Source organism: Aquarana catesbeiana, linkage group LG06, assembly GCF_042186555.1.
Source record: "Aquarana catesbeiana isolate 2022-GZ linkage group LG06, ASM4218655v1, whole genome shotgun sequence".
NCBI lineage: Eukaryota > Metazoa > Chordata > Amphibia > Anura > Ranidae > Aquarana > Aquarana catesbeiana.
This window is the reverse complement of record NC_133329.1, coordinates 358,360,837-358,373,506: the sequence shown is the minus strand read 5'-3', so window position 1 is coordinate 358,373,506 and position 12,670 is coordinate 358,360,837. Positions and strand designations below refer to the sequence as shown.

At 40.3% G+C, this 12,670-nt stretch overlaps 1 protein-coding gene across 21 annotated transcripts in view; it reads right to left on the bottom strand.

Annotated features, from left to right (window-relative positions):
• The window catches only part of BAZ2B (bromodomain adjacent to zinc finger domain 2B), a 441,294-nt gene that overhangs the window by 26,123 nt on the left and 402,501 nt on the right, over positions 1-12,670 (bottom strand). For all 21 annotated transcript variants that reach the window (XM_073634094.1, XM_073634089.1, XM_073634092.1 and 18 more), the window contains 5 exons: positions 12,452-12,666; positions 7,348-7,422; positions 4,809-5,043; positions 1,432-1,494; positions 1,164-1,308 (listed from right to left, as the gene is read on the bottom strand). In XM_073634094.1, coding sequence (XP_073490195.1) covers positions 1,164-1,308; positions 1,432-1,494; positions 4,809-5,043; positions 7,348-7,422; positions 12,452-12,666 — 733 coding nt within the window. The remainder of the gene's footprint in view (positions 1-1,163; positions 1,309-1,431; positions 1,495-4,808; positions 5,044-7,347; positions 7,423-12,451; positions 12,667-12,670) is intronic.

The following is a 12,670-nucleotide window of genomic DNA, read 5'->3' as shown; positions in this document are numbered from 1 at the left end:
GGCATTATACATTTGTACTTGGACCAATGTAACTATGTATATTCCATACCTGGCAAATGCCCCTGGAAATTGGAAATCATTGAAGCAGATGCCGATACTACAGTGGTTTCCACTTGTTTCTTGGTCCTATGCTAATCGGCCAGCCTGATGCATTGTGAATACATGAGGTTGGCCGCTTGGCAGAGGCGTCATTCGGAGAATGTTTTGTATTTCCTGAATGAATGAATGCAATGCAACTTCAATTTAAAACCTTCAAAAACCCATTGCAGATGCCACAAAATGCCTTCCAAAACCTCTGCTTTATGTACCTCCCTAAAAGTAATTTTACTTTTGTACTGATTTTAACAGCTTCAGTGATAAGCCCTGCAAACAGCCATTTTCCATCCAATGATGACTCAGTGGCCAATAGGGGCGCTCTTTCACAGTGGAGTGGCAGTTGGTGGAGCTGAAGACAAGGAAGTCAACCCCTAGTAAAAATAAATTGCACTAAAGGAACTGAGGGTTGGAGCACTAAGCATAATGTGTAATTATGCATAGCACTTGCTCATTATGGCAAACATACCTTTGAGTTTGCACTTTATCAGAAACTGCTACATGCTCTTCCTCCCAACTGCCAGTTCCATCTTCTCTGACGCTCTTTCTTCTTGGTGTCTTTGGCCATTGGGTGGCCACTAATGATGCAACTCCCATGTATATGATAGATTTGCGTGGATATGGCACTAGGCATCCCTCATTTGACAGATACCAAGAGTGTACACTGCACTGCATTTGCACAGTAAAAATATACTTGATAAGAGTATGGTAGAAAACATAAATAAATGCCCTTCTACCAAAAAAAACACCTACTAGCAATTTTTGTTATCCACATTCTATTCTGCTTTAAGAGAAGCGTGCAAACAAGGGATTTCTAGCTTATAAAGGTAATAGAAGGGTTTTGTGATTTGTGACAACTCTGTAAGTTGTCATGCTGCATCCTGGAATATTGGCTCAACCTACAAAATGGGGTTGCCTGCTTTATGTGTGGCGACAGGTACATAATAATTCTCCTCAAGGCTGCTATTGCTAATATCTGCTAGGGAACCAAGCAAATAGTATTAATACAGTTAAAATGTTTCTGACATCAGACAAAGAACTGAAAACAAGACTTGTTTTACAAGACTCACCTTCACCACTCTCCATTCCTTCCACAAATATGCCGCCACACTGTGGAAGAATCCAGTACCGCCGCCGATACCGATCCTGCCCAAACATCATTGACCGCAAGGAATGGGAGGATTCGAACAGCTTCTTCCTGTATTGGTTTTGTTGCTGTGGAAAGAATATCCTTAATAGTATAGACATCTACAGCAACAGTACATTCAATGGCTTTCTGCAAAATGTTAATGCACATAATATTGTATATAAAATAACTAAAAAAAAAGCACAAATTACCTTCACTAGCTTTTCAATCTGCTTTTCCAATTCCTCCACTGTAGCAGTCTGGTCTCCATCATCCTATGGGCAAGATAAGCAATGTGTACATTTTCTGGGCTTCTAACTTCACAGAAAACATGAAAAAAAACCCTAAACCCTAAAAACAAAAAAAAACAAAACAAAACAAACAAAAAAAAAATGGGCAGACTCGATGGACCACTCTGTCTTTTTCTGCTGTCACTTTTCTATGTAGTCAGCACAGTGATGGAGGCCTAATGTTTTGTGCAAGGATTTGAGGCAAGCCTTCAATGTTCGTACCCTCATGCTTCTAAGACTGTTCTAACTGAGCATTGATTGGTGTATTCCAAGGTTTGCTGTCAGCTACAGGTAAAACTTGTTCCTGTGATGGAGTTCTATGTCAGCATTTGCTGACTCTTTGCTCAATAAAGTATCCACAGTGTGCCCAGTGGACAGCAAAGAGTTAACAAGTATGACAATGCCTACAAATAAATATTCATCATAAAGATAAAACATTGCAGATGGCCCTTAAAGAACTTAAAGCTATACTCCAAGCAGATATGAAAAAAAAATAACAATACAAGTAGGATTCTTTAGGCTGGGTTCACACTTATGCAAATTGTATGCAGGGAATTCACATGACAGGAGACTGTGACCTGCTCTCAATAGAGCCGGTTCACATATGCATTGCAGATTGCACAGGGGTCCTGTACGTCTTTGGCTTAGTTTCAGGTCCAAATTCAGGCCTGATTTGTCCCTGAAACGGAGAACAGGGACGCACCGGACCCCTGCTGTGAGCAGCATCCGATTTAAGTATAAACCCAGCCTTAAAGTACAACTAGAATACAGTGCCTGAACTGGTCTACATTAAGTCCCTGTAAACCTATGTACAGCAACACACTAGAGCAGTGGCGGCCCGTCCATAAAGGGGCGCAGGGGCGCTGCTCCCCTAATCCATGCGCCGGACCCCTAATCTACATGCAGGGCACCGGATGCATGGATATCGATGTTTTTTTTTATTTTTTAAGCACATGATTAGAGCCTGAGGCTTTAATTGGCTTAAAAAAAGGATGGGCTCGGGGCACAGAGCACTGCGTCCTGAGCCCACTCAGTTATGTGACAATAGCAAATTAATATTCACTATTGTCTTCCTGGTTCTCCTCCCAGCCAATCAGGAAGCCGGTCCTGCCCCCCCCCCCAAAAAAAAAAATATTGAGCACCAGTCACCACTGCACTAGAGGCAAGGTCAGCACTTGAAGCTAATCATGGTTCTGTATTACCTAGCTGCAGTGCCTGTCTGTGCTGTGTGGCTGGATCACAGAAGTAGCTGAACAGAATTCCAGCCATTTCTAGCCATTAAAGCGGAACGAAAGGCAATTTTTAAAATTTTGTATAAAGTAAGGGAGGATTATATCCCTTGTCACTTTTTTACCATTTGTGTCCCATTGGGGAGGTTTCTCTTTATTTCCTGCCCCATAGCCAAAACAGGATGAGAGTAAATCCCTCCAAAGAGCGAGAATCCCTGGCTGTCACCAGTGTCACTAAAAATAACATCACATTTGGAGGATTTCCCCTCTATTGCTGTTCTGGGGACAATCCAAAATTTAGGATTTTCTTTTACTTTCACTTTCAATGATCATGGTAAACTTGGCTAATACAGAAGGTGAATCTCCCTTAGCCCCAGTTGGCACTGCCAAGACTTATCATGCGACTTGTGTCGCAAGTCACATGATAAGTCTTGGCAGTGCCAACTGGGGCTAAGGGAGATTCACCTTCTGTATTAGCCAAGTTTACCATTATTTCACTCGGTGGCCTCTTAAGAGACTCAAGTTTCATAAAAAAAAAAAAGGTTCCAGCACTACTTTTCTGCGACCTTGATGTGACTTGAATGCCATAGACAGCAATGTTAAATCACAAAAGTAGTAAGCAAGTCGAATTACTTTGGGGTCACTGCAGTGTGAACCGAGCCTTAGCCCTGGTTCACACTGTTGCAATTTTCCATGGAACTTGCTGCAACATACGACACAGAAAGTCACATAACAACTCAAAACACATGAATTTCAATGGGTGCTGTCTTAATTTGCAGGGACGAAAAAAAAAAAAAATAGTTCCTGCACTACTTTTCTGCATCTTCCTTGTGACATGAATGCCATAGCCTGCAATGTTAAAATCACAAAAGACACAAGGAAGTTGTACTCTGTATTGCTATGATTGGCCAAAGTTGCAAAACATGAAAATCACATAAAAAGTTGCATTGAAGTTGCATTAAGTCGCAAAAAAGTTGCAATGCAAAGTCACGCTGGAAGTCGCATGACTTTGGGTTCGCAGCAGTGTAAACTGAGCCTCACACTATCCAAAACTAATAAAAAAACTTTTGCCTTTAGCAAAAGCTAAAACTGTAACATTATAGATTATGATTTTTTTTCAGCCCCTTAAAGTGATCCTACCTTTAAAAAATATAATAAAAATGACAATCTTACAGTATGATCTAGACAGCTCGCTAAGCTGATAGTAAATAGTAAATGCAGTGTGTAAAAGCACTAACATGTACGTAAACCCCCCTATCGTTTTCAGCCAAGGAAGCTGCCATCTTTGCCTCTGTTTAACCTAAAACTACCATGATGCTGCACGTGTGATCAGTTATGACATCAGTCATTGGATGGTTTGACAGTTTGGTTGAGAGCACAACCAATGGGAGTGTTACATTTCCGGCACGTGGCAGTTTCTGACACTACGCAGTGCACGCTGCTGACTACAGCTCTGCACTTGGAAATGTCAGCTACATCTCTGCACCTCTTTTTTCAGAATTTGCAAAAGCAATTGCATACATTATAGAAGAATTATCCATGAGCAGCCCCACTGCAACATTCAAAGATTTCAGAAACTGTAAGAGGTATGAATTAGAAGCCACCTTTGCTCTAAGTGTCCTGAGACTACACCAATATGTCTGTTTCAAAATCTACTACGTCACAGGAAAATGCAAGGAACATCTGTATCATAAAATAACTTTGGTACATATTTCTATTAAACTGAAATGAAATGTATTATACATTATTTTCCCTATTGGATCATAGCACAAGTTCTGCTTTGCTTAGCCCAGTCACAGCTAAACAAATGCGATTTGGAGTACATCCCTGTCCCCTTTCAGTTTCAGGCAGAAACCTATGGGCACCAAGTCTGCAAACAGCCAGGAATGCATTCTAATTCAAGCTGAAAGCATGCTGGGACATTCAGAGACAATCCATGATGAAGGTCCAGTAGAGACTCTCTGTAGAACTGTGCCAAAGGCTGTTTAATGAGCTTTGCCTCACTAGGCACTTCTTGCTTTAGTTCAGAAGAAGGTCAGAAGAGGCCCTGTCTCATGCACATCCATATACCTCATCATCACACGTTTCTGATTTTTTCCCCTTCTTATCCTCATCATCATCTTCATCTTCTTCTGCTGGGTCATCACTATCATCATCATCATCATCATCATAGTCACTGTCTGTACCCTTCCGCCTGCGTTTTCTGCCTGGTGTGGGGGTTCCTAGTGAGTGCTGTTCTTCTCCACCTTCAGCTCCTGCGATGGAGTCACGTTTTCCAGTCTTTTTAGCATGTATTATTCTCAGCCTACAAGACAAGTGTAAGACATGCATTGGTCTGAATAATAAAACACCTTCAACTAGCATGACAACAATAGCAGTTGGGTGCAAATAAGTTAGCCATTTGTCTTGCAGACCTGCTTTAAAGAGATATTGTTACCTACCCATTGCAAGTACGGTGACAGTGTGGTTGATTTACAAACGGAAAATAGGCTGTTCGACTTGCAAGAGAAATTTCACTTTGTAAGGGAACTATCCTTTAGCTTATTGAATGAGGTGAAGCTCTGCTGATTGACTTCCATCATCCATTCATGTGCATGCAAAAATATATTTTTTTCTTCCATGTGATTGGGTATTCTTTGCAAAATTAATTTTCACCACATTCACCGAGCTAGGGGAAAATTAACAGCTTATTTCTTGTTATTAAATCAACCCCAATCGCTCCTGATAGCTCACCTTTTCCTGTAAGGATGGTTACCCATCCACACTCTTTTGCCACCTGCCTGCTGCAAGAACAAATGCTGGTGATGGATGGTGCAGGAGCTTACCTGGGTGAATGATGTCACTGCCCCCCCAACACGGCAGTGTTCAGGCCTGGTGATTGGTCATTTAGGCCCAGGCACTGTAACTGGGAAGAGAGCTCTGTTAGAGCAAGGATCAAGGACTCCAAGGGAACAGGAAGGTGGTGAAGGAGCATGGATAAATAAGTGTAACTTGCGTGGAAGATTAGCCAACAAAAGAAAAAAAATAGGCCCAGTCAACCAGGAAGAAAAAGTAAAAGTAAGATTTGATCACTCCTCATGCACTGCAAAAGAACCCCTGGTTTGCTAATAATGCAACTACTTAAGAAGGGAAGGGAGTTGACGAAGGCCACAGAGAGGACGGGAGTGCAGAGACTGTCAGAACCACTGGTGAAGCACCTGGGTCTAGAGAACCTGTGTGTATTCAGCCAGCTTGGAGGGCTCTATGTTAGGAATCAAAAGTTCTGATATAGGGAAGCCCAGAGAAAAGCACCAGTATGGCCTTTATAAACCCTTGTCCCAATGATGTTCTATGTATGACAAGCTGGAAAGGCACAAGTAGAAGAGCAATAAGCTGGATGCCTAGTGAGCCCATGGTAAGGAAAATCACGCAAAGCTGGGCACAAAAAGTGGGAGTGTGGCCAAGAAACTGTGAGATTCATCTGAAGGCCTGCGGTGTGTCTGGTGCAGCATGATTGCTAACCTTTTCCTCTGCTGTATGGCCATCCACCCATAAACCACAGGTGATACTTGTTGGACCCCTATTACAGATCCAAGGTTCAGAATGTATTCTTTTCCTTTATTGGAGCATGCCAGATTATTCTTTAGGCTGGGTTCACATAAATGCGAATTGTATGCGTTTTTAACCACATCCAATTCACATAACATGTCCAGGGTGGCCATGGTGCAGTTTTAAAAAGGGTCTTGTGCGTTTTTGGGTCTGGTTCAGGTGCGAATTCAGGCAAAAATTTGCACCTGAGCCAGTGAACAGAAATGCACTGGACTCTGGTCTGCAAACCGCAAGCAGACACTTGGGAACCCAGTCTTATTGGGGTGTGTTGCTTCCCCTGCTATCTTTTACAAATTCTTTCATTCTTTACCTACTTATTTTCTCTTTTAATATTGTTGAACTTAATGATGGTTTGTCTTTTTCCAATCTAACTACACTAGGGGGAAATTTACTAAAACTGGAGAGTGCAAAATCTCGTGCAGCTGTGCATGGTAGCCAATCAGCTTCTAACTTCAGCTTGTTCAATTAAGCTTTGACAATAAGCCCATGTTCACATTGGGCTGCTTTGACATGCAAAACCTGGAAGCTGATTGGATTACATGCACACTTGCACAAGATTCTGCACTCCCCAGTGTTAATAAATCTCCCTCTGTAGCTGTATAAATCAACATGCATTTATGTGTACTGATCCTTTCAATTACAGCTTGACGTTAAAACAAGTAACAATGGTATATTAAAAAAGAGTTTAAAAAACATATTAATACACATAAGTAATATCCTGGAAAGTAATTGTACTTGTGTTTATTGGGTACTGGCCAATACAGGCTGGTTTACATCTGTGCATTGCATTTTAGGTGTGCTGCATTTTACATGTGTTACCATTGAACTCTACACAAAGTGCATTTACATGAAAGTGCATCAAAAGATTTTCTTAATGCACCTAAAATGCACATAAAAAACACAGGTGTGAATGAGGCCTAAGTGACTTCTAGAGATATGTAGCAAACATTTGTAAGCGTTATGTCATATCAGAGCAAGAAGGTTATATCACTAATACTATTAAAAGTACATAAAATCTTACTTGCGAAGTTTGCCTTCAACCATCCATTTATCTCTTCTTAGGTTGGACATGTGTTCTAAACTTTTATCTATTTCACTGAAAATGAAAAAAACAAAAAACATACAATTTTTAAGACCCATCATTTTTTAAATACACATAACACTGTCAATGTTTTTCATTTTAAATGCTTTAAAATGTTTTTTGGTAAATTATATTCTTCACTAATCCACACTATTTAAATTGAACCTGCACTGAGAATTCATACAGCAAAATAAAATAACCACTGTACAGGAGATACCCTAAAGGTATCTTACTTTCCCTTATTTTCCCTTTTGCCTTCTTTATTGTACTGTCAAACACGCATCTGCTCGACAAGGGGTTTAAAAAATAAAAACTTGATAACTCCCCACTATATTCCAAACGGAGAAAACATTTTGGCTGTAGTCGGGCTTTGAGCACAACTCTTTTTGTAGGCATATTAGCAATGGTAGTGCTAAGCAATTAGGATGTGAAAAAGTTTGTTGTAACAAAAGCTGCTTTAATAAATTTGGTACCCCAACATTTCATATTCCTGATATGTGTTTGTTGTACCATGTACTTGTGTTAAAATGTATCCTGTTCTCTTGAAGAATTGAACAAGATGGAAAACCTGTTACTTTCTGCCCAAAACAGGCATGAGACTTGTTCCAAAACTGGGGTCCATTGGAACATATTCACATTCTCGGAAGAAGGGAAGGGCCTCTTCGCATCCTGAGTGTACTAAGACAAGGTATCCTAATGTCTCATTTTCAGGGTCCTTCAACCGGCAACTACACCAGTCTTACCCCCCCCCCCCTTTTTTTTCTTCTCCCCTACTGTTCTCTCTCTCACTCCTTCATTTCTCTAGATCTTACCTTTTCCCTTCACTTGATTCAATGTGAAAAATGCTTTATCCCGTGCATTCATGGTGGCAGCGACTATTTGATCAAAAAGAGGCGACCCACCCTTCCTACATCATTTTAAGCTCTGTAGATTTTGTTATTGCTGGGTGTCCCAGAAAGGTCGCCCATGCACTTCATGCTAATTATAACTGATTTTGTATTTACGGTTAGTTCATGATCTCTCTGGGGTCACTTCATGCATGTATCTTTCTAATGTGATTTACTGCTCTGTGTATGCTGGATACTTTAAATAAAGAATTTGAAAAAAAATTTATCATGTTCTCCTTACATTCCTTCTTTTATGTGAGATACCTGGTGATTCTGCCAGTTCCCCTGCTCTCCTATTCCAAACTGACCTCACTAGGTAAGAAAAGCACATCCATCTCAGCGTGGTCAGTTTTTTAGCTGTGCTGGGAGAACAGCCTACCTGTCCTTTAATAGCCAAGCTTGTGTTGACATGTCACCCTGCACAACCATTCCCTGGGACATTGTACTGCTGTTTCTCCACCCTGACCTCTCTAAACCCATTATTCAGATGAGAGCAGAGATTATGTAATCAGTTCTAAAAAAAATGTAAAAATTGTATTTATAAAGTTTTTAAAAAATATTTTTATATATTTACCCAAATGTTTTGCCTTTCATTTCTATTTTAAACTGAATGGGTTGTTTTACAAGGTAAGGGTTCATAAATACTTTAAGGACAGGTATACAAAGAGTAGGTTGTTATTTACACCTATCTACCCTAGAACGGCATTGTCCACCATACCTACTCTCCTAGAAAAAATAAAATAATAGCACTTCTGTAGAAAAGGCTGAAATGGGCATTAAAGTGCAGAGGCTATACTGTAGGCTGTAAAGTATTATAAAAAAATGGATATGAGCAGATAATAAAAATGTCAACTGAACAAATCAATGCAGCATAATACTAAATTAGGTAAAAAACAGTAAAGAGTCTCGAGCAGCAAAACTATAGAAAATACAATAAAAGAAATAGAACAGCAAATGAAACCAACATTATTGAGAAATCTATGATGCTAGCATACAAAACAAAAATACTTAAATAATTTGGGTCTTTTTTTTATGTGTTTAGTCCTGCTTTATTTTCCCTGCGGTGTGAACATATGTGTAGCATTTTAAAAGCTAAGCTCCAGGCAAACATCATGCATCTTTGTCTTTAATAAAAAATCATTAAAGGTATTTTTAGATGCAAGCTGTATAAGGCTCCATTCACACTTGTAGGACTGCAAAGTTGCTGTGACTTTGGAGTGCAACTTTGATGCAACTTTGGATGGGTATGACTTGGATATGACTTTGGCTTTGGCCAATGATAATTAACGACTGTTGCACGATATATAATTTAGGTATGACTTTTATGAGGGTTAACATTGAAGTCTATGGCCCTCAAGTTGCACTAAAGTTGGACCAAAGTAGTGCATGAACTACTTTAAAGTCGCACATATATAAATGCTTATCATTGGAAAACCTGTAACAACTTGTCATGCACTTTGATGTCCAAAGTTTCATGACAAGTAGCACAAGTCGACCATGACACTACCTGCCTGGAGTTTGCATGTTCTCCCTGTGCCTGCGTGGGTTTCCTCCGGGTACTCTGGTTTCCTCCCACACTCCAAAGACATGCTGGTAGGCTAATTGGCTTCTGTCCAAAATTGGCCCTAGTGTGAGTTGGGGACCTTGGATTGTGGGCTCCTTGAGGGTAGGGACCAATGTGAGTGTGCAATGTACGTGTGGAGTGCTGCGTAAATTGATGGCGCTATATGGGTACCTTAAATAAAATAGGGATAATTGTAGAAACGCACCCACACTCTCTCAGGTTGAACTGGATGGACTGGTGTCTTTATTCAACCTTACTAACTATGTAACTATGTAACAAGTGTGAATGGAACCTTAGTACCTGAGTTTGGTTAGGTATTAGCATCTTTCAGTCCACTCAGTAGAGCTCAGACTGGGGGTAGGAGAAGCAGAGGAAAAAGCCAATCAGTTGTGCTGCAATTAATGAAGCATACTGATAAGAGGAGAGCCAAAGTGACAGAGAGATGAGTTCATCAGTCTGCTGTTTCTCTTTTCACTGTCCAATCACAGTCTGGGGGTGGGGAGGAGACCTGTAAGTTACTGAACTGCAGCAGAGAAACATCAGATCATTTCCCCTGCAAGACAGGACTGTGCTGTGTGGCAAAGCTGTGAAAATATTAGGGGTGGAGGGACAGAAATACAATTCTAGTGGCAGATAAACAACTTTCATATGTACCTCGTCTGTGTGTAAAACTATTTGCTTGGAGTTCAACTTTAAATTGTTTTAGCTTGATAAAAAGGTAAGGATGAAGACGTCATCAGGTACTGGTGCCGGTTTGGCGGTCCAATCTGGCATTATTCCAAGCCCAAGCTATCAGCCTGCTACAATACCATTTTTTGTAAGACCATTTCTTCTTCTGTTTTTTGCACCATATTCAAAGTGGATCTGGACATTCGTTTTTATGAAATATTTTTCACGATGAGAGATTGTTTATTTTTTTTCAAATGATGATAACGCTGGTGGGAGTAAGTCTATGTCGCAGGGAGTCGTCTCTGGCTTCGATGCAATGAGTGTATTATGACCACTTATAATGTGATGGTCCACTAGATCTGGTAAGAGGCGCTTTTAACTGTGTCACAAGGTGGTGGAATCTCCTCTATTATCGGTGGGTTATATTGCACGAGTTAATGAAGCGTGATTTCTATGTACACTTTGTGGAGAGGACCTTTTCTTGGATGAAGGATTTCTAAAGAAGGACTGTGTTCATTTTATTCTGGATACACTTTTTATTGACACTTGTATTGTTTTATATAGATTATTCACATTTCTTTATAGATGTTTTCACTTAAATATCCTTCTGAATATGTCACATATTGATGACTGGTTCTTTATTAGCGCTGCTTTTTATTTGCACTATTTGATTGACAGGTATTACAGTTATAAAGTGGCTGCTTGTGTTTGTAGATTGGTGACCAAGAGCGGATTTAAAGTAGCACTATAGGCAGAACTTTTTTTTTCATTTTGGATAGAGTAAGGGAGGGGTATAACCCCTGTCAGATTTTTTTTTTCGCTGTGTCCAATTGCAGATATTTTCCTTTTCTTCCTGTTCCATAGCCAAACAGGAAGTGAGAGAAAATCCCTGCAAATTAAGAGAATTCTTTGGGGAACCCCAGGTCACCAGAACTAGTGTCCTGATTGGAAGATTTCCCCTCTATTACTTTTCTGGGGACAACCCAAAATTTGGGATTTTATTTTACCTTCACTTTCAATGATAATGGTAAACAGAACAAACAGAGAGGGTGAATCTCCTTAATGAGCGCGCAGACAGCAAAAAAAAAAAAAACCTAATAGCTTCTCTAAGCCATCTCCACTCGATCCAAAATGAAAAAAAAGTTTTGCCTTTAGTTATACTTTAATTTATTTCTTTTTAACAGTATAGACTACAGCTGTTGTCAGCATTTGGGCTTTTTGATGGTGAAACAAGCCAGAATGTAGCCTTTTAATGCTACCAAAGTGGAAGCATCACGCTGTAGTGGTCAGCGTGGGCACAAACAAAAAATTTTAAAATGTATTCAAAAAATCAAAGCGCTGTCCACATTCTCCCACTGACGGATTTTGTCTATGAAGTCCACATGGGAGTATTTAAAGTCCAGCTTCGGCTTCACTGTTTTAAGTTAAATTACATACCTTGTGAGGTAGAGGTCTGGGAAAAATCACTTTAATCTTCTTCTTCTTCCTCCCCTGGCAGCTTTAGACATAATTAATGCAGCCTTGTTTCCATGGCAGACGCTCTTCTTTTGGGCAGCATAATCCTTTACATAGTCTAGGTCTTCAGTGGCTTGGCTGTCACTGACATACCCTCTGCAGTTCTTAGCACCACTTGGGGTTTATTACAGACCTGGCGGCTGTGTGTAAGTGATTTTAGGGCAGTCAATTATAGGCTGCACTGGCACTGCCCATAAGCATTGCCCGTTTGACCCGATGAAGTCCCAAGTGGCGGCACATCACTGTGACATAACAGGACCATTAATCTCCTCCCAACCAGCAGCTTGCCGGAAGGAAAAGAGAACACAGAAGCTGACTTGACCAAAAATAGTTTTTAAGAGATGGGAGCAAATGTTAGATGCGCATAACCAAAAATCCCAGAGTTCCACTTTAATAGAACTATAATTACCTGACTACACTTTTACTGCAGGCAAGTTCATTGACCAGAAACGCAAAAACGGAGGCCTTCTCGGATGGGGTGTGTGCTTGGAAAGATTTGGTCTTAAGACTTTCTATGAGCTCGGTCTGACCACAGTGCGCTTCCATATAGATCTGAAGAATCTCAGAAACGTTGTCACGATTTATACCAATATTCATTAAGTGTTCTCCGAGAGCTGTTTTAGCCTAA